This window comes from Salvelinus sp. IW2-2015, linkage group LG26, assembly GCF_002910315.2.
Source record: "Salvelinus sp. IW2-2015 linkage group LG26, ASM291031v2, whole genome shotgun sequence".
NCBI classification, from domain to species: domain Eukaryota; kingdom Metazoa; phylum Chordata; class Actinopteri; order Salmoniformes; family Salmonidae; genus Salvelinus; species Salvelinus sp. IW2-2015.
This window is the reverse complement of record NC_036866.1, coordinates 8,909,741-8,932,034: the sequence shown is the minus strand read 5'-3', so window position 1 is coordinate 8,932,034 and position 22,294 is coordinate 8,909,741. Positions and strand designations below refer to the sequence as shown.

The 22,294-nt window shown below is 42.7% G+C and overlaps 2 protein-coding genes and 1 long non-coding RNA gene across 3 annotated transcripts in view; 1 reads left to right on the top strand and 2 right to left on the bottom strand.

Annotated features, from left to right (window-relative positions):
• Positions 1–12,625, top strand: part of LOC111952475 (adenomatous polyposis coli protein 2-like) — a 44,017-nt gene extending 31,392 nt beyond the window's left edge. The window contains exons 9-15 of the mRNA XM_023971169.2: positions 1,477–1,864; positions 1,975–2,073; positions 2,199–2,338; positions 4,094–4,171; positions 4,330–4,446; positions 4,581–4,795; positions 4,916–12,625. Of these exons, the coding sequence (XP_023826937.1) occupies positions 1,477–1,864; positions 1,975–2,073; positions 2,199–2,338; positions 4,094–4,171; positions 4,330–4,446; positions 4,581–4,795; positions 4,916–10,427 (6,549 nt within the window). The 3' untranslated portion in view covers positions 10,428–12,625. The remainder of the gene's footprint in view (positions 1–1,476; positions 1,865–1,974; positions 2,074–2,198; positions 2,339–4,093; positions 4,172–4,329; positions 4,447–4,580; positions 4,796–4,915) is intronic.
• A 1,203-nt stretch (positions 12,626–13,828) lies between these two features.
• Positions 13,829–14,764, bottom strand: LOC139023074 (UPF0449 protein C19orf25 homolog). The gene is made up of 3 exons (XM_070435358.1): positions 14,747–14,764; positions 14,276–14,390; positions 13,829–14,073 (listed from the first exon to the last, which is right to left on the bottom strand). The coding sequence occupies exons 1-3, from the start codon at positions 14,762–14,764 to the stop codon at positions 13,922–13,924; spliced, it is 285 nt and encodes a 94-aa protein (XP_070291459.1). The 3' UTR covers positions 13,829–13,921.
• A 767-nt stretch (positions 14,765–15,531) lies between these two features.
• Positions 15,532–18,005, bottom strand: LOC111952346 (uncharacterized). Its single transcript, XR_002875714.2, has 3 exons — positions 17,924–18,005; positions 16,540–16,583; positions 15,532–15,953 (listed from the first exon to the last, which is right to left on the bottom strand). It is a non-coding gene; the product is annotated as an uncharacterized lncRNA (long non-coding RNA).
• Between the last annotated feature and the right edge of the window lie 4,289 nt (positions 18,006–22,294).

Sequence of the window (22,294 nt, the reverse complement as noted above, 5' to 3'; positions counted from 1 at the left end):
GCCGGCTCGCCAGGCTCTCACACCTCTGCCGGTTCGTCGGGATTTCACGCCCAGCCGGCTTGTCCAGCACCCGTGCCTCGGCTGGCCCATCAGGCTCGCCCAGGTGGGACGCCGGGTGGTGCCACTAGAGGGGGGGGGGGGGGGGGGGGGGGTCGTCCCCCCCCCCCCCCCCCTTTTCCCCCTCCCCAGCATTACGCACTCCTGCCACCATCATTACGCACACCTGCCTTCCTCTGTCACGCACATCAGCGATTATTGGACTCACCTGGACTCAATCACCTCTGTCATTACCTCCCCTATATCTGTCTGTTCCCCGCTGTGTTCCCTACTTCAGCATTGATTGTCATATGTCCTTGTATACCCGTGTGCTGACGCTGTTCCTGTCTTGTTTCATGTCTGTTCCTAATTAAATGTTTGACTCACCGTACCTGTTTCTCTACTCTAGCGTTGGTCCTTACAGTTACTGACTACTCGTAGATATTTCCTCAGCAACGTATAGCAGTTTGGTGCAGGTGTRCTCACAAGATCCACAGCAAACACAGTTTTCAATGCAGCCAGTACTCCGTAGCAGCAACKGACATCCCGTGAAAACCATAATTCGCAGATCGTCCACAAGTAATTCTCTCCAGACCTTGCAAGATGCTAGGCTAACCTTGAGGATGTTGAATGTATCCACAATGCGAAGGCAGCTCCAGTCTCCAATAGGTCTTTCTTAACAAAATAATAATACTCTTATAAAAAATAAAATCRGTATTTCCCTTCAAAACTCTGTAGGTATGTCGTTGTTCCCTCCTTATAGTCTTCTTTAGTCGTTTTTCTTCAACACTGATAACGTCTCTCCATTCTCTTTTTTCAACGTCCCCCTCTCTCTTATTTTCAACGTCCCCCTCTCTCTTATTTTCAACCCAGGCCTCCTGTTAACCAGGTCAACTKTCCCATTGGCCACATCTTAACAAGCTACTTCATTAGTCACAACTTAACCAGATACATGGGAAACTTAAACTTAACAGTAAACCAACCTATTCACTTGTACATTAAAGAAACATTGCTTCAAAAGAAATGCATTAACGACATAACAAATCAGGAGTAATTCAATCACATTTMAAATCTAATACCAATGAATTATGGCGGCAGGGTAACCTAGTGGTTAGAGTGTTGGACTAGTAACTGAAAGGTTGCAAGTTTGAATCCCSGAGCTGACAAGGTACAAATCTGTTGTTCTGCCACTGAACAGGCAGTTAACCCACTGTTCCTAGGCCGTCATTGAAAATAAGAATTTGTTCTTAACTGACCTGCCTAGTAAAATAAAAATTATAACAAATAAACTCTATGCTTGGTTTTCACAAAGGTATTACACAATCTGCAAGTTATGCTTATAATCATTGCTATAAAATCTCTCAGTCGACTTATCTGCCAAAATAAAAGTTAATGAATAAAATATGTACTCTCRACGGCCATGTATTTCACCTGGATTAGGTGGAGATGGTGTTCTGGCTGCTCTCCATGCTGGCCAACCGGGACAGAGATGAGATGTCCCGCACTCTGCTGGCCATGTCCAGCTCCCAAGACAGCTGCATCGCCATGCGCAAGTCCGGCTGCGTCCCCCTGCTGGTGCAGATCCTGCACGACGGCCCAGGGGGCGCCGGAGAGTCGGCCAGAAGTGTAGCATGCAGCCGGGAGGCCCAGTCCAGAGCCAGCACTGCCCTGCATAACATRGTGTACTCCCAGCCCGACGAGGGCCAGGCCCGGCGGGAGATGAGGGTGCTGCACGTGCTGGAGCAGATCCGCTCGCACTGTGACAGCGGCTGGGACTGGATTGAGAGCCATGTGCGTACTCCCTCTCCTGGAGGTACTACAACCACAGGTTAGTAGAGGAGGATTATTTTAGGAGATTAATGTGATCTCTATAGCAGACTGTGGATTATATAGTGATGTGAGAGTAATTCAAGATGTACTTGTCCGTGTTCCGTTCAGACATCCCTGAGCCAGTGGAGCCCCAGATATGCCAGGCCATGTGTGCTGTCATGAAGCTCTCCTTTGAGGAGGACTACCGAAGAGCCATGAATGAACTAGGTTAGTGAACAACACGTCAATGGGAAATATACACAGACGATAAAGCATAACCATAAAGAAAAATATGATATGTGAATGAATCTATTATTCAGTTTGTGATGTGCATGGCGGGTGTATCTGTTTAGGAGGGTTGCAGGTGGTTGCAGAGGTGATGCACTTGGACCAGGAGCTGTACGGCATGCTGAACGATCCCATCAATATGGCACTTCGACGCTACGCGGGAATGGCACTGACAAACCTTACTTTCGGAGATGTCGTCAACAAGGTATCATCCGAAAAGCATCGAACCACTGAGAGGGATACATATTTATCTGATTTGTYAAGGCATTTTTCAATAAAGATAAATTACTTACAGTTGAAGTCTGAAGTTTACATACACCTTAGRCAAATACATTTAAACTCAGTTTTTCACAATTCCTGACATTTAATCKGAGTAAAAATTCCCTGTCTTAGGTCAGTTAGGATCACCACTTTATTTTAAGAATGTGAAATGTCAGAATAATAGTAGAGATAATTATTTKTTTCAGCTTTTATTTCTTTCATCTCATTCCCAGTGSGTCAGAAGTTTACATACAATCAATTAGTATTTGGTAGCATTGCCTTTAAATTGTTTAACTTGGGTCAAATGTTTTGGGTAGCCTTCCACAAGCTTCCCACAATACGTTGGGTGAACTTTGGCCCATCCTCCTGACAGAGCTGGGGTAACTGAGTCAGGTTTGTAGGCCTCCTTGCTCCGCACATACTTTTTCAGTTCTGCCCACAAATTTTCTATAGGATTGAGGTCAGGGCTTTGTGATGGCCACTCCAATACCTTGACTGTGTTCTCCTTAAGCCATTTTGCAACAACTTTGGAAGTATGCGTGGGTCATTGTCCATTGGAAGACCCATTTGTGACCAAGCTTTCACTCCTGACTGATGTCTTGAGATGTTGCTTCAAATATCCACATAATTTTCAGTCCTCATGATGCCATCTATTTTGTGTGAAGTGCACCAGTCCCTCCTGCAGCAAAGCACCCCCACAACATGATGCTGCCACCCCCGTGCTTCACGGTTCGGATGGTGTTCTTCGGCTTGCAAGCCTCCCCCTTTTCCCCCCAAACATAACGATGGTCATTATGGCCAAACAGTTCTATTTTTGTTTCATCAGACCAGAGGACATTTCTCCAAAAAGTACAATCTTTGTCCCCATGTGCAGTTGCAAACCGTAGTCAAGCTTTTTTATGGCGGTTTTGGAGCAGTGGCTTCTTCCTTCCTGAGCGGCTTTTCAGGTTATGTCGATATAGGACTCGTTTTACTGTGGATAGATAATTTTGTACTGTTTCCTTCAGCATCTTCACAAGGTCCTTTGCTGTTGTTCTCGGATTGATTTGCACTTTTCGAACCAAAGTACGTTCATCTCTAGAGAACAGAACGCGTGTCCTTCCTGAGTGGTATGATGACTGCGTGGTCCCATGGTGTTTATACTTGCGTGCTATTGTTTGTACAGATGAAAGTGGTACCTTCAGGCATTTGGAAATTGCTCCCAAGGATGAACCAGACTTGTGGAGATCTACACATTTTTTTCTGAGGTCTTCAGATTTGCTGATTTCTTTAGATTTTCCCATGAAGTGCAAGCAAAGAGGCACTTAGTTTGAAGGTAGGCCTTGAAATACATCCACAGGCACACCCCCAATTGACTCAAATGATGTCAATTAGCCTACCAGAATAGTTCTAAAGCCATGACATAATTTTCGGAATTTTCCAAGCTGTTTAAAGGCACAGTAAATACTTAGTGTATGTAAACTTCTGAGCCACTGGAATTGTGATACAGTGAATTATAAGTGAAATAATCTGTCTGTAAACAATTGTTGYAAAAATTACTTGTGTCATGCACAAAGTAGATGTCCTAACCGACTTGCCAAAACTCTKGTTTGTTAACAAGAAATTTGTGGAGTGGTTGAAAAASTAGTTTWAATGACTCCAACCTAAGTGTATGTAAACTTCCGACTTCAACTATATGTCTGACCTTTCTTTTACACAGGCCACTCTCTGCACAAAGAAAAGCTGCCTGCAGGCCATTGTCACCCAACTTGCATCTGATAGTGAGGAACTACATCAGGTTCGATGTTGTTACTACTATACTAACTACTTCCAGAGTGTATTAATTCTGTCACCCTTTCAGGATCACTAGGCATTACTRTTTTTAGTTTCAGTGCTTCAAATAKATTTTTCCAATACCACATGGRTGAAGAGGTTATGTCTATTGTTCCCTCACAGGTAGTGTCGAGTATTCTTAGAAATCTGTCATGGCGTGCAGACATCAACAGCAAGAGGGTCCTGAGAGACGTGGGGAGTGTAACAGGATTGATAACATGTGCTCTTCAAGCTACAAAGGTAAAATCACACCTAGATTATGTGATTAATACATGTTGGCAATTGTAACCAAAGCAATTATCAAAGGAAATAATTGCAAAATATATATTGTTTTTTAATCTCTAATGCAATGTTAATGCAAAAACCCATTTTAGGAATCCACCTTGAAGAGCCTCCTCAGCGCTCTGTGGAATCTGTCAGCACACAGTCCTGAGAACAAGGTGGCCATTTGCTCAGTAGATGGGGCTCTGGGTTTCTTGATCAGCACCCTCACCTACAGATGTCAGACCAACTCACTGGCAATCATTGAGAGTGGAGGTGGCATCCTGCGTAATGTGTCCAGTCTTGTGGCCACCAGGGACGATTACAGGTATTTCCTTGAATGGAATTCCACATCAGTGCAATTGTTCAATGATTATTGTCATCAATGTCTGCACATTTCATTCTGACATGCTTGTATACTTAGTATGTTCCCATTCTTTCAACACAGGCAAATCCTCAGGGACCACAACTGCCTCCAAACGCTGCTACAGCACCTGCGCTCCCACAGCCTGACAATTGTGAGCAACGCTTGTGGGACCCTCTGGAATCTCTCTGCCCGCAYTCCCAAGGACCAGGAGCTGCTGTGGGACCTGGGAGCGGTCAGCATGCTGCGCAACCTCATCCACTCCAAGCACAAAATGATAGCCATGGGAAGTGCCGCAGCTCTACGGAACCTGCTCACGAACCGGCCCCTCAAGTATAAGGATGCCGCGGTCATATCCCCTGGTTCCTGCATGCCCTCACTCTACATGAGGAAGCAGAAAGCACTAGAGGCTGAGCTAGATGCAAAGCACCTGGCGGAGACATTTGATTCTATTGAAAAAAAAACCTGTGCCAAGCATCCAAGCATCAACAAGCCACTGCGGCACATCGAGAGCCTGGCAAAAGATTATGCATCTGACTCYGGCTGCTTTGACGATGATGAGGCCCCTAATGTCTCCAGTAGTCTGGACACAGGGAGTTTCTCCATGCTCTCCATGTTCCTGACCAACTCCAACTTTCTTCAAAACCAGCCTCGCAAGAAGGACAGTGAACTGGAGAGAGATGTGGAGCCACCACAGACAGAGGATAAGAAGCCAGCGCCTCCAGAAGATGAGGTGTCTGTTGCAGCAGAAAAATTAGCAAAAAYGATCACCAACACTGTGGCTAAGATTGATAAGCTTGTGGAGGACATTACCATGCATACATCTTCAGAGGACAGCTTTAGCCTTAGCTCAGAGGACCATTTTGCAGACCTGCCCTATGGATCAGATGAACTCCATGAGGCCKGGGCCAAGTCATGCTCCCCCTGCCGCCTCTCTGATACCAGCAGCTTTGCACACAGAGAACGTCTAAACAGAGCCCATGCTATCTTACGTCTCAAAACTACCCATGCAAGTTTGTCCACTGACAGTCTGAACAGTGGCAGCACCAGTGATGGCTATTGTGGTAGCAAGGACCAGATTAGGCCCTCAGCGAGACGGCCTAACAAGCTTGATCTTAGGGTGGCCCATCAAGAATACCTTAACGTCGGAGCTCATGTCCTCAATGAGACAAGTCAGATCGACGTACCAGAGAGAGATTCTGTGGACAGCAAAGATGTGAAATTGCCTGATCTTAATAGCACAGAAACAGAGAAGAGCCAAGCGCTGCCCCCTCAAACACCAGCTAGTGCATCAACTAAATTCTCTTCTGATGTCAGCATGACTTCCATAAAGCTTTCCCCTTCCTATCAACATGTCCCTCTAATTCAAAGTGTCGCTAAGTTTGGTGTTGCAAAGACTGCCATCAATGTACATGCAGCTCAAGCAATGAGGAGACAAGCCTGGGTCCCAACTGTGATGACTGGGGGGAGTTTAACCAAGTTTTCTCCAATGAGCTCTGCTAGAAGTCCTACCATTGGACCAATGGAGACACTGCAGAAGTATTCAGTGGAGAACACACCAATCTGTTTCTCCCGTTGCAGTTCCCTGTCCTCCCTCTCCTCTGGCGATGAAGCTCTTGACGGGCAGAGTCAAAGTGAAAATGAGTTGGAGAGTGACTCATCACTTGAGATCATTGAAGTGGAAGATGAGGATCTGGTAAAAAGGGAGGAGGAGAATGAGACCTTGGAGGATCTTAGTGATAGCCAACTGCTAGTCACTGATTCAAAAACCTGTCAAAGCCTTGGGACTGATCCAATTGAAATTCCCTGCCCCACCAAACATGAAAAGGTGTTCCTGAGGGGTGTATCACCAGGCATACTTGAGGACAGATCACCTTCAAGTTCGTCAGAGAACTACATCCATGAGACCCCACTTGTGATGAGCCGTTGTAGCTCGGTCAGCTCACTGGGTAGCTTTGAATCTCACTCAATTGCCAGCTCCATACTAAGTGATCCATGCAGCGAAATGATCAGTGGGACCATAAGTCCAAGTGATCTTCCTGACAGTCCAGGGCAAACCATGCCTCCCAGTCGAAGCAAAACCCCATGCTTTGCTGAATCAAATGGACCAGAAACCCAAAACGCCGGGACAGCAGGGCAGTGGGAAAGCAGCTTGCGCAAGTTCATGGACATTGCAGACTTTAAGGAAAGGTTCAACCTGCCTCCAGATTTAGACATGATCTACTTTACAGTGGAAAAACCCACAGAGAACTTTTCATGTGCCTCCAGCTTGAGTGCTCTACCTCTTCATGAGCACTTCATTCAGAAGGATGTGGAACTGAAATTGACCCCCATACTCCAGCAAAAGGACAACAATCCAACATTCCCACAGGCTCAGGGAGAGCCAGATGACAATGAGGGCAATTCAGATGATGATATAGAAATTCTCAAAGAATGCATCAATTCAGCAATGCCCTCCAAGTTCAGGAAAGTAAGGCCCTCCCTGATCTCCACCTTACCCACCCATGTTCTAAACTCACAAACCCGAAAACCTATACCTGTTTATATGATGGTTCCTAACAATGCCAATCAAATGTGCTCAGGGAGAAGGATTGTAATGCAACAAAAGGACTTATATCTTGATGATTCCTCATATACTGATTCTGCCGAGGGCACTCCCGTAAACTTTTCCAGCACGACATCGTTAAGTGACGAAACACTTCAGTACCCAGTGAGGGACAAGGGGGCAAAAGATTGGAGGGTAAGAAATATGAACAAACAGGAATTGTTGGATCAAGAGGCAAAGAGAATTGAAGACCTTCGGGTTTTCTCGCACTTCCACAAGACCACTAAAATGACCAGTCAGCCTGACATACCAGTCAATCAAATGAACAGGTCAATCAAACATGTCATTCCCACTCAAAGAGTACTGATGCAGAGCAAAGAGGTGGCTGATAGAGTGGCTAACCAGAGAAACCATGATCAATCACCCAATCAACAAAGACAAAAGCAGGGACAGGTCCTGACAAGGAAACTGGATCTGCCTATCATAAAGCCAAACACGGAGGGGAACCAAAATCAGAGAGCACTCCAGGGGAACAAGGCTTTTCAGTCCATCCGCTGTCCTACAAAGGAAGCCATTTACTGCTTATACAATGAACAGACAGACAAAGAGGAGGGAGTGATTAAAAGGGCAGGGAAAAAACAGATGAGAGAGTCCAGCAAGAACACTCTCTCCCGAAGTATGACTAATATTGGTCGGATTGACAATTCCCAGACAAGACCCAAAGGTTTTAATAGGATCAAGCACAAACTAATAATGGACGAAACGCCCCCATGTTACTCTCTTAGTGGATCTCTTAGCTCTTTGATTGATGCAGAATTTGAGGAACACCAATCAAAAGCCCAGCAAATATGGGTGAAAAACAAACACAACAAGATATCTAACCAGGCCCAACAAAAAAGACCAATGCACATCCACAATCAGTATGAGGAACAAAGCTCACTAAGCTCAGTCAGTATGGATTCAGAGGATGATCTTCTGCAAAAATGCATAACATCTGCAATGCCCAAGCAGAGGAAGAAGCTCTCTGCAAGAAAGAAAGCAGAGAAGAAGCAGAAACAAAGAAACGTAATGCAGAATGTGGCCAGTGGATGGAACAAAGAACAAGAATTTGACAGTGATGATATGGCTTCGGATAAAGACTCAGACCTCAACAGTGTTGAATGGAGAGAAATACAAGAAGGCGCTAATTCTGTTGTCACACGGTTACAAGCATCAAAGTCTCAAGAACCGTCCTCTGAAGAGACTGAATCTGTCCTCTCTTTTATGTCTGGATCTAGTTTTACTCCTAAAGAAAAGAAGATCTTTAAGGACAAAAAAGCTAACAAACCTCTGGACTTTAACCAACGTAAGCCAGTTCCAAATCTGCCAGTGGTCTTCAGAGGTAGAACAGTGACATACACCCCTAAGAAAGAGATAAATCTCTCACAAATACCTCCTCCTAATAAAATGTCACCCAAGACAGATGCTCCAAAGAATCCAAACCTTGCTCAACAGAGGTCAAGGAGTCTCCACCGTTTGGGACAACCCCATGACTCCACACAGTGGTGTTTGCCGAAAAGAAGCTCAACCCCACCTCCAAGGATACCAAAGAGCTCATCATCTGGATCATCTCAAAGCTCTACTCCATCGAGACAGTCACCGAAGAAAATAACCTTCCCCTCACAAACTAGTCAATCTGTTTCCAAAAAAGATACCACWCCAGCAAGTAGTCCACCTGAAAGGAAGGGACGTTCCACTGTTCCTTCAAATCCGACCCCAAAATCTCCAGCACACAAAACACAAAAGTCACCCGTRCGAATACCCTTCATGCAGAATGCAGCAAGACAGTCCAGAACTCTATCYCCATTGGTAACCAACCAACCCACAAGTATCAGCAGGCAAAACAGTCAGGTGGCAGGAAAAAGAATACCTCCAGCCAATCGCATGACATCTGTCCATTCAAGCTGCAGCGAATCTGACCGCAATGGGTTCCTGAGGCAATTGACCTTCATCAAGGAATCAAAGACTATGATGAGACGTGACGGTCCGTGCTCACGCTCTGTTCCTACCTCGCAGCATGCATCGCCCAGAAAAGCAATCCCAGGTGCTCCKGCCGTCTTCCTCTGCTCATCTCGATGCCAAGAGCTAAAGGCAGTTGCTCAGGGACCAAAGAGGATGCAAGGAAGGGGGCCAGGGCAAAGGCAAGAGTCAAGGCAGGYGCTACAAAGGCAGACTGTGACTCTGTCCAGAGCCTGCTCTAGTGACCGAYACCTCTCAACCAGGCATCCAGCCAGGAGAACCAGCTCAGAGAGTCCCTGCAGGTTGCCTCAGAGGAACGTCTCTGCAACCAAGCAGCAGGAAAGAGACACAATCAAGCGCCATTCCTCATCGCCCAGCATTAACATACTGAGCAGAGTAACCAGTCGTTCCTCCCTCCGCTCCTCGTCCTCTGACTCAAGTGGGCGAGCCAAGAGTGAGGACGATACAAAGAAGAAGCAGCAGAGAACTGGATCATGTCTCAATGACAGAGTCACCTGGAGGAGAATTCGGGATGAGGATGTTCCTCAAATCTTGAAGAGCACTCTGCCATCTACTGCACTGCCTCTGTTGCCTGTTCTTGAAGGGCCAAAACCAAAACCACCAGCACTGCCAGGGAAAATGCCGACCATATTACTTAAGTCAAGAAAGACGAGCGATGCCACAGTRCAAACYGAGGATTTCTCGTCCAACAAGACCAACTCAAGCACCTCTCCAACTGTTGAGACAGCTCCAGTCATCTCAGAGGAGGCAGCGAGACTAGCCCTCCTTAGAAAGATCAGCATTGRCTCCGGCCAAGATGGAGGCTCTGATGGATCCCTAAAGAGCTACAGCACAGCCTCTACTGGAAATTCACACTCTGTGGAAACTCACACAGGTGGCGTCGGTCATTTCCGTCAGAGCTCCCCCAGCATGGCGGTTAGGGTCACCCCATTCAACTACATACCCAGCCCCATGGCTTGCTGCCTGCAAGACGCACAGAGCCAAGAAACAACAATCAATGAGAAGTCATGTGATAAACCTGAAGCGCAGTAGCTACTACGTAGTACCGTATGTACTTCTGTACATTTGAGATGAATAAAATCCTACTGTGTTCCTGATTGATACTAACACTCAGGTGGCTTAGTTGTGAATATCAATCATTTTACCTCGGGTATTGAACCTTTTTTTTTCTCACTGCATCAGAAATGTGTCTTCAAAAAAGAACACTTCTCATGTCAAATCATCTGATCCCACATGCCATTCATACAAGTTGGATGTATGCATAAGACAAGAGTTCAATGGATAGACTAACACTATCCTTTAGAGAGGAGTTACGGGGAATAGCCTATTCTCATACAAAATAACATTTTTGTACTTTTTGTATTTGTATATAAATCATTGCCTGTTAGAAAAGTAGTGTAGACATGACAACATACAAAAACAGAAAATTGTATGTGGATTTCAAGACATAGAGTACCATCATCAAAATGAAGGAAGTACCATTAATGAAAAACAATATGCAAATGATTGAGTGAAAACCCAGCTGGAAGACTTGTGTGTTTTTGGAAAGGTACTACTGTGTCTCCAAACTCATTTGAAAAAGACCATTGAAATACATCAAAATAAGGACATCATCTCATGTCCAGTATTTCTTATGTACTCACATGTTACTGCTTCGCCTTCACCACACTACTCACTACTGAGGATACAACACTGTTAGACTTCACTTTTGAACCACTGCAGGAATTATTATTGCTAATAGTTAACCTTAAACAATCAGCACTGCTGGAACTCTGTGTTATCTGTATTCTGTCTTTAAAGTAGTATTTAAACGCGTGCAGGCATACAGTAGAACTATAAGCTTCCCAGTGAGCAAAACCAACTCTGTGTTGCTCCTTACAGCATGTTAAATACACCTGTATTACACCTCTTAATATTGTGGATGTTGAACTAAAATCAACTTCTCAGTGGTATTCTTCATTATTTCAAAWGTTCAACAAAAAAGAACCAGTAAACATGCATTTCTAGTCCATCTGCAATCTGGATCAAGTGGCAATGAGGAAACGTCYTGCTCATTGATGCTCGTTGTACATGAACAGGCTGAATGACTTGACTGTATTTCAACTTAATAGCTGTAAATGCCTTTGTCTATTGAATGCTATAACATATTTGTGTTTGRCTCTAGAATCAGTTATACTTAAAGTAATCACAGGCAGGTAAAAGATGGTGTTAAGGTGGCTGATGGTCACTAAGAGAGAAACAACTGTTGGGTTTTACAGAAGTGTACTCTTACAGAAATTATTCTGTATAACTATTTACAGAAATGTGTTAATATTTGCTTAAACGTCTTGCTGCCAGTAGTGATAGGTCAAAGAACTCGAGCATTAAAAATTTAAATTTACATTCTCTGTAGTTGTAACATCACCTGTTCATATGTTCTCTGGTCATATGTTCTCTGAGAGATGTAACCAAGACAAAAGTGCTTGACAAAAGTTAAACTAATCTGGCTTAATCTCCATGAAATTTAAGGGTTGTTTATTCTCATTAAATGTGCAGTGTTGAATTGTGTCAACAAGTAACATTTCCATGTTTTACTCATGTTTTCAGTAATGCAATGAACCAAGTCTCTTTGTCACACAAACATTGTCACATAATGGCCATTGATAATGTATAAACAGCCCTTAAAGACAAATAGTGAGTGTGCAGTATGTAGGAAAGTTTTGTCAAAGACGAAGACATTATTCTTGAAAGTTTTGTCAAGATCCTTGCAACTGAAATGTTGTATATGCTATGTTACGAATCGGATTAAAATGTCCAAGGTCGTCCACCATGAATGTCATATGCTTTGTTTACACCTGGCATTACATTACTTAAAGTTATATTCAGTGCTTGGAAGTGCCGGAATGATTTTCAAACTGGTTGTGAACGAGTCTAATGAAATCACCTCCAAAGTTAGAATATAAAGCTGATTTGCATSGGCCATGACTTGGAAGTGGAATACTGTAGCAGTTTCCTATGAAGATAACTGTCATTTTGATATTACCCACTTTGCTACAACTAGAATAAATGAAGTTGGACCACTGGGTGAAGGGAAGGAGGATTATAACAGATCAGATATGGGGGACAAGAAATATCATGCCAGGTGGGAACAGAGCCATAGGCAGCAAATGGTACAATGTGATATAGTCCAAGYAATGAAAGTCATCATAATAAATGTTCTCATCAAATAAATTGTGGACACATTTCATTAACCTGGCTGACTTAAACCTTCATTAGAATTTTTCTTGAATTTATCAAAACAATAAAATGGGCTTTCAATTATATTGACTTTGCCATGCACTCATGCCAATGAAATGTGGACATACTGACAGTTTTATGAGCTAATCGGGATATAAACAAATACACTTCTACACTGACATTTCATCCTGGCATTAATTTCATAATGACCTTTAAGGAAAAAATATCACATGGCTAGATATTATCACATGGCTAGATATTATCACATGGCTAGAAAATATCACATGGCTAGATATTATCACATGGCTGGATATTAATCACATATGGCTAGATATTATCAATGGCTGGATATTATCACACATGGCTGGATATTATCACATGGCTAGATATTATCATATGGCCGGATATTATCACATGGCTGATATTACACATGCTAGATATATCACATGGCTAGATATTATCACATGGCTAGATATTATCATATGGCTGGATATTATTCACATGGCTAGATCATTAGTCACATGCTAGATATTATCACATGGCTAGATATTATCATATGGCTGGATATTATCACATGGCTAGATATTAGTCATATGCTGATATTTATCAACATGGCTAGATATATATTCATATGCTAGATTTATCATATGGCTGGATATTATCACATGGCTAGATATTATCATATGGCTGGATATTCATATGACCCATGTAGCTTAACTCCTGCCTGACCCTTGATCCATGCACATAAAGTCTGTGTGGTAGAACATTAAAACCAAGTTATATTTATTCACAAATCAATATTTTATTCATATTCATTATATAAAATCTAGAAATGTAGACAATACACATAACTAATTTGTTTGACCATTTGTGAAAAGTCACACCAATTTATGGAGACAATGTTAATGCCAACAATTATTTGGAACAACAATTAACTGACAATATACAATCAATCTGTTGAGTCCCATTTCCATTTCTGAAACACTCCTGATTGAGGTGGTGTGACTCAAGGAATGCCAAGTTTTCTCGTGATGAATCTGTTCAAGCTGAGGTAAGGTGCTACCCCAGCCCTGAGGTTAGGTTCTCCCCCAGCCCTGAGGTTAGGTGCTCCCCCAGCCCTGAGGTAAGGTGCTCCCCAAGCCCTGAGGTAACGTGCTCCCCAAGCCCTGAGGTTAGGTGCTCCCCAATCCCTGAGGTTAGGTGCTCCCTCAGCCCTGAGGTAAGGTGCTCCCCAAGCCCTGAGGTAAGGTGCTCCCCAAGCGCTGAGGTGTGATGCCTCAAAGACTAGTTTGAGGGCTCTCCCTTTGACCTCAGCCACACTGATCCCCAACTGCCCGCAGTTCCTCCCTCTGCTGCATGAGTTCACCTCTGACCTCTTGAAGCCACTTGTTCATCTCCAAGTACCTGCAGCTCTGAAGATACTTTGTCTCCACTTCATTATCTGATGACCCCTTCTTGGCATCTGTGGAAGGGGGAAATCCAGTTTAGTTCAATAGGTTTCCTGAAACACAGGCCACCAAATCGAGTAGACAATTTGCTGAAAGCTCAAAATTAGATGCTCTCCCTCATAACATTACATGTGAAATAAAGTGAAGGGTGTCTGCTTGAATTCACTTAGTAATAGTGTCGTCTATTTGACTGATGTACAGTAGCTAGGTGCATACCTTGGTTGGCATCCTCCAAGACGCTGAAGACTGGATCATTCGGAAAGATTCTGATGTCCGCAAGAATGTGATCCACAGTGGGCGGATCTGGTCGACTATGAAGAACCACTCCCTTCTTATTTTAGCACCCATGCTGATATTCATTCTGCAGAACCAAAATGTGGACTARCTGGAATAATGGCACCGTGGAGAAGTATGTCTTAGATAGCCAGCMAATTTATATGTCCAATTAGCTATTATAGCTAAGAGTCCTATTTTGRTACTGGTGTCTGTCTACACATGTCAAATTTCATAAGTAAGACAGTCATGGTTTTACGGGGTCTCCTAAARTTGCCACTTCTCTGTTGGTAGCTAGCTGAAGACTTTCTACGGTGCAATTTCACCAAGCTGTCTTACAAACGTTTAGAACTGTGCATACAACATAACTTAAACAAAATCAATATGCAAAAAAAAACATTATTGTGCGTGAACCTGAAGTTGAGACGTCATTTGTGTGAGACAGACACGACATTACGCACGTATTTGTTATATTCTTTGTTAACCTTGTTCATTATGTTTTTAATGTTGTTTTTTTATTTTTTATATCTGTTGAATAATACATCAAATTMTATGTTTTTATTGCCAACACGCAATTTAGACGCCGTTTTTCATTGCTGTTGAGACAATGATGATGACGACCAATAGAGGGCACTCTCCTCTAAAATGCTTTGTCTCCGTTGCTCCATGCCAAAGAATCTGTGATCATCTTGATAAGCAACATGTACAGTAAAAAACACACTGAATAAGAGGACACTTTTATTCATACACAATTGGTACAACTTTATGTGCTTTTGAGAGTACAACATATGTACATGTATAATAATAATAATAATGGAATGTTATTTAAATATCTTATTGCATTGCTAACTCACAACTACAATAAGTAGCACTTACTCCGTTTCTCATTCCATTTAAATTATTGGTTAAATACATAGTAGCAGTATTTACCATTGGAAAATGATCTCACTAGGATTCCAAGACCCACTGCATTAAAATCTAACTTACAGTAGAGGTATGTGGCAATTTCATTTTAATACAGCCTAGATCTGACTATAATACAATTTTACAAGACAAAAAGAMAAAAAAACATGTTCAAATAAAAAAAAAGAAACAAAAGACAACGATGAATAAATATTCAATTCAGCACAATGAAGTATGTGAAAACAAAAACAAAGAAGTCTAAGACTAGAACACTGTGCCTATTGTTGAAGCATTGAGCCCACACACTCCCTTATCGGAAGACAAGGACATTGATTGTAAAGCAAAGACATATCAGACAAATTCAGTTACTATAATCAGGTGATGAGAAGGTCAAAATATCAGACATTGCATAGKATTCAACTGACCAGACACACGACCACGCGGCTGTGAAGTGATTTCAGCTGCAATGGTTTTGGTCGATATGAAGCGGCATTATTTTAACTTGGCTATGTTTRTTTCCTGTCCCGTTATCTGTCTGTGTAATGGTATCCCATCTCTGTCAGATTTGTTTAATCGTTTTCCCACCATAGGACATCAAGTATAAGTGGTTCAGTAGTTTGCAAGTCAACATGGAAACCAAAGTCCTTCCGGTGAATCTGGCATGGTTTGGTTTGCTGTCTTCAGTATCATCACTGAGACGTTGCCTCTACCTGTGGATCTGTAAATATAATGAAAGACACTTGCTCATAGTTCACTCAAAGTTGCTCATTGTTCTCTCAAAGTTGCTCATWGTTCACTCAAAGTTGCTCATAGTTCACTCAAAGTTGCTCATTGTTCTCTCAAAGTTGCTCATTGTTCTCTCAAAGTTGCTCATAGTTCTCTCAAAGTTGCTCATTGTTCTCTCAAAGTTGCTCATAGTTCACTCAAAGTTGCTCATTGTTCACTCAAAGTTGCTCATAGTTCACAAAATCTAATTTTGTAAAATACTTTCAAATCCCAAAGGTAGTCTTATGTCGAAAGTAGACCATGTCTATATCTCTATTATTCATTTGCGATTGAGGCATAGCTGGATCTACACAATGATGTCATGGAACATAAACTCATATCGACATAAGACAACTTTGGAAGTCTGAAAACATCTGACAAACTTTTGGAGTGAACGATGCTTTTAAGAGGTTAGGTATTTTGCTTAATGCAATTAGTAATCTATCTATGCCACCAGATCCAGCCACTGCCCTTGTGGTTGACCAGGTGAATACAGTGAGTAATCCTGTGTACARACAGTATCACTGCGTGTCACTTACCATTAGTCTACTTTGGGTTCAGTGTAGGTCAACTCATGAATCATCTTATGAACAGACATAGAATAGGACCAGACAAGACAATGAGGAGGAATTACTTTCAGAAGAGCTTCACAACCATGTTATGAAAGGGAAACAAAGCAGTGGGAAGCATACGTTTAGCATCCTTGAAATATAGGCTAATTGGCCGATAGTCGACTACCTCTTTTCACAGCTCAGGTAATGGCCTTTGTAGTGGTTCTAGATAAGACCCTGAGGAGGGAAGCCTGGGAGAAGCTTTAGTCCCGGCATGTGTTCTTCTCACAAGCGGGATTTGCTGATTTATGTCCTTTTTTTTTTCTTCAGAAAACAGCCCTCAAATRCAGACCTCACCATGTGGTTGCTGTGATAAAGTCTCTGACGAACCATATTTGAAAGCTTATTTTGTGTTGAGGCTGCACTTGCTACTACATTTCCTTCAACAAACCACACAAAACTGAATGTACAATAGACCCACATTCAAGGCTTGCAGAAAGAGAAAAATAACTTTGCTACTCATGGCAGCATTATCAGTATCCATTGTCCACAGAGGAGAGCGATTGGTTTGTTAGCACCCCCATTAACTTCAGCATGACTCTACAGAGGAATCGCTCAGGACACACCAACAACATTTACCAGCCGAAGGGGAGAAAATAGTGGTCCACAGTGTGACTGAGGGGTTTGACACTTGCACCATACAATGACAAGCACTTTCAATAGTGTTTTGACTTTCAATCCCACCGAATGTTTTCATCTTCTGRTTTCGACAAATAATAGCAATAAAATTAGATATACAATTGTTGATTTTCTATGGCTATGTTCATTAAGGGACTGACAGGCGACTAGAATGAAGGAGTGGTTTGCATAAGGTTACAACAAAATGACAAAAATCATGAAAAGGGGGCTTGCCAAGAAAAACTTCCTAAAGGACTAAGGGCCTATTCTCATTGAAGAGACTTGGAGTGGAGATATCGGGACGATTTTTCAATTTACATAATATGTACATAAGTTTATCAATTCACATTAGCAATGGGAGTGTCATGAGCCYAGAAAGGGAACCATTGTTCAAGATGAGATCAGTCACCTGTACGCTCATTCTGAACAATGGAGTAAAGTGAGCTAATAATAAATGAATCTCTTGTTGAGTGCTGCAACTCCTTTCTGCCACAAATGTGTCCTTTTGGAAGTTTTTCCTGGTAAGCCCTTTTCATGATCTACGGGAAACACCTCGCAGGCTCAGCTAACGTGCAAGTTAACTAATAGTTGGACTATGTTAGCTGAGCTGGAGGGTTGTTAGGGAGTAACTAGGGACCAAGGAAATAAAGTCATAAGGAGTTTGTTATGAAAATAAACAGTTTGTTTTACATACAGGTGAGTCTGATGTGCTGGGTAAGCCTTTTGTCTCTGATGCTTGTTGCATAGTCTTGTTTTTCACCAGTGTTTGAAGGACTGAGGCCAGAKAGGAAAGAGAGAAAGAGACATGCAAACAAAGAGACATGAAGGTTCCTACAGAAACAAGCAATCTATGCATATGATATTGCAAAAGTAATTGGGAAAATTGTATACAAATAATCAAGGCTGAAACACACACAGATGCACACGCATGCACACACAACAGAATAGCTCTGTTTTTACTGAAATTTAAACGGTTCTCAATATTTAGGCTAATTAGATTGTTCCGTATACTTTGCATTATTCTTACAGCAAGTATGCATTATTTCAACAGGTTCCCTCTTTCAACAGGTTCCCTCTTTCAACAGGTTCCCTCTTTCAACAGGTTCCCTCTTTCAACAGGTTACCCTCTTTCAACAGGTTACCTTTTCAACAGGTTACCTTTTCAACAGGTTACCTTTTCAACAGGTTCCTTCTTTCAACAGGTTCCTTCTTTCAACAGGTTCCTCTTTCAACAGGTTCCTCTTTCAACAGGTTCCTCTTTCAACAGGTTCCTCTTTCAACAGGTTACCTCTTTCAACAGGTTTACCCTCTTTCAACAGGTTACCTTAGATCTATTTATATCAGCTGACCTGGTTCCTGCCATCCTTTCGTCTACCTGTCGTAAGCTGTCTATGACCTCAGCCGACAATGTTAATCCCTGCTAGACCGTTTGCCAGTTTATGAAATCCACCACTGGTGTGACCTCATACAGTAGTCTACAGCACATTGATTCTATCCTCATTGTTTACACGCAGGTCTCTAATAGGATTTATACTGTGAAATAATTTAGGGACTGCATAGAGAAGTAATTTAGGGACTGCATAGAGAAAATAGCTATGTAGCTGAATCTGGTGCAATATGTTGGGCATCCTTTTAAATGCACCGCTAACCGATACAATACGTTTTCATTAGCATTGCTACATTCTCCAAACATGCATAATTGAAACAATGGAGGCTCCTCAGAGGAGGAAGGGGAGGACCATCCTCCTCAGTGAATTTCAGAAGAAAAMAAAAATAGTGAAACATTCAAAAAGTTATCAAATAAATATATTCACGTCACCAAATAATTTATTAAAACGCACTGTTTTGCCATGAAGGTCTACAGAAGCCATAACAGCACTCTGTAGGGTAGCACCACGGTGTAGCCGGAGGACAGCTAGCGTCTGTCCTCCTCTGAGAACATTGACTTCAATACAAAACCTAGGAGGTTCATGGTTTTCACCCACTTCCATAGACTTACACAGTAAAAAACTTCCGGAGGACTTCCTTCAACCTATCAGAGCTCTTGCAGCATGAACTGGCATATTGTCCACCCAATCAATGCATCAGAGAATTAATCTAGTACTGAAAGCATAAACTACAGCTAACTAGCACTGCAGTGCATAAAATATGGTGAGTAGTTGACTCAAAGAGATAGAAAGACAATAGTTGAACAGTTTTGAACATATTAATGTCTTCCTAAATTAAGGAGAAGCAGCAGAGAGAGAGCGCTAGCTACAGTATATTTGGTTTTATGTTTTTTAACTTTCACTTAGTTAGCAAATGCAGCTAGCTAGTTTAGTCTATTCAAACACCTGGCTCAAACAGAGAGGGATGCTATGTTAGCTAGCTGGCTATGGCTATCCAACACTGGAACTCTTCCAAGTCAAGCTAAGCGTTTGGTTTTATTAATTTATTGTCATCGGGGCCCGCCGGTGTAACTGCTAAACTGTTTTCTGGCTGTACACTGTACTGCGTGATTGTAGCGGGTTTACTAACCTCATTAGTTCTAGTAGTTCTAGTTGACAATGAAGTGACAACTATGTAGGCTGTGTGTAGGGGTTAGAGTTTTTTTCYCCTGGTCACAGACAGCTGATGTGTTGTGRACTGAAGTCCACAAGCGAGGGAAAAGATGAGAGGAGGAGAGCACGCAGATAGTTGGAGAAGGAATTGTATATACAACGAGCAAAGTGATCATGCTGTTTTTATGTGGCTGCTATGAAAGTGAACTGTTTGCGTGTGATCAAGGGTGTATTCATTCCGCCGATTCTGTTGAAAAATGTTTCTTAAATGGGACGAAACGGAACGAAACAGGGATAAACATACCTGAATTTGTCCAATAGAAACTCTCATTTGCAACTGTTGGACTAATGATTATACCCTAGTTCAGCTAGATGCTGGAAGAGTGTGTAAGGTGCTATTGAATGTGTCACTGTCTGACATCTTGATTACTCTATATTCTCTTGACCTGTGCACCTACTTTGTAAACTTAATTCCTAGGTTGTAGGTTCCTAGGTTGTAGCAACCTCATGATGGGTACGGGGGAAATTTGGGTATCATGTAGTAGCCTAAACCTATTGATGTTTCATTGAACTGGGTGAATGGAATATACTGTAAATGACAGTCATCCAACATGCTGTAATTGAGATAAGGCCATGCTCATAAAAAACAAATCATCCTCCCTCATCTTAAACGGCACCGGCCGCCACTGAATATGAACATTTATTTTTGGTGGGGGTAGGAACTCAATGTACAGTGCCTTCGGAAGGTATTCAGACCCCTTGACTTTTTCCACATTTTGTTACGTTACAGCATTATTCTATAAAATGGATTACATTATTTTTATATTCCTCAGCAATCTACACACAATACCACATAATGACAAAGTGAAACAGTCTTTTAGAAGTGTTTGCAAYTTTATAATAAATGAAAAACAGAAATACGTTKTTTTCACAAGTATTCAGACCCTTTGCTATGAGACTRGAAATTGACAACAACTTGATACAACTTGATTTTAGTCCCCCTGTGGTAAATTCAATTGATTGGACATGATTTGGAAAGGCACACACCTGTCTATATAAGGCCCCACAGTTGACAGTGCATTTCAGCGCAAAAACCAAGCCATGAGGTCGAAGGAATTGTCCGTAGAGCTCAGAGACAGGATTGTGTCGCGTAACAGATCTGAGGAAGGGTACCAAAACATTGCTACAGCATTGAAGGTCCCCAAGGACACAGTCAAATCAAATCAAATCACATTTAATTTGTCACATGCGCTGAATACAACAGGTGTAGTAGACCTTACAGTGAAATGCTTACTTACAAGCCCTTAACCAACAATGCAGTTWWAAYAAAAAAAAYGTTTTGAGTAAYAAATAGAAATAAAAATAACAAATAATTAAAGATCAGCAGTAAAATAACAGTAGCGAGGCTATACACAGGGGGTACCGGTAAAGAGTCAATGTGCAGGGGCACCGATTAGTCGAGGTAATTGAGGTAATATGTACATATAGGTGGAGTTAAAGTGACTATGCATAGATAATAACCAGAGAGCAGCATCAGCGTAATGGGTGGGCAATGCAAATAGTCTGGGTTGCTCTTTGATTAGCTGTTCAGGAGTCTTATGGCTTGGGGATAGAAGCTGTTAAGAAGCCTTWTGGACCTAGACTTGGCGCTCCGGTAGCGCTTGCTGTGKGGTAGCAGCGAGAACAGTCTATGACTAGGGTGGCTGGAGTCTTTGACAATTTTTAGGACCTTCCCCTGACACCGGCTGGTACAGAGGTCCTGGATGGCAGGAAGCTTAGCCCCAGTGATGTACTGGGCCGTACGCACTACCCTCTGTAGTAGTGGCCAAGCAGTTGCCATACCAGACCAGGCCGTGATGCAACCAGTCAGGATGCTCTCGATGGTGTAGCTGTAGAACTTTTTGAGGATCTGAGGACCATGCCAAATCTTTTCTGTCTCCTGAGGGGGAATAGGCTTTGCCGTGCCCTCTTCACGACTGTCTTGGTGTGTTTGGACCATGATAGTTTGTTGGTGATGTGGACACCAAAGAACTTGAAGCTCTCAACCTGCTCTACTACAGCCCCGTCGATGAGAATGGGGGCGTGCTCGGTCCTCCTTTTCCTGTAGTTCACAATCCTCTCCTTTGTCTTGATCATGTTGAGGGAGAGGTTGTTATCCTGGCACCACACGGCCAGGTCTCWGACCTCCTCCATAAAGGTCTCGTCYWTGMCGGTGATCAGGCCTACCACTGTTGTGTCGTCGGCAATCTTAATGATGGTGTTGGAGCCGTGCCTGGCCATGCAGTCATGAGTGAACAGAGAGTACAGGAGGGGACTYAGCACGCACCGCTGAAGGGCCCCCGTGTTGAGGATCAGCGTGGCAGATGTGAGTGCTACGGGTTGGTAGTCAATTAGGCAGGCTACCTTAGTGTTCTCGGGCTCAGGGACTATGGTGGTCTGCTTGAAACATGTTGGTATTACAGACTCAGTCAGGGACAGGTTGAATATGTCAGTAAAGACACTTGCTAGTTGGTCAGCGAATGCTC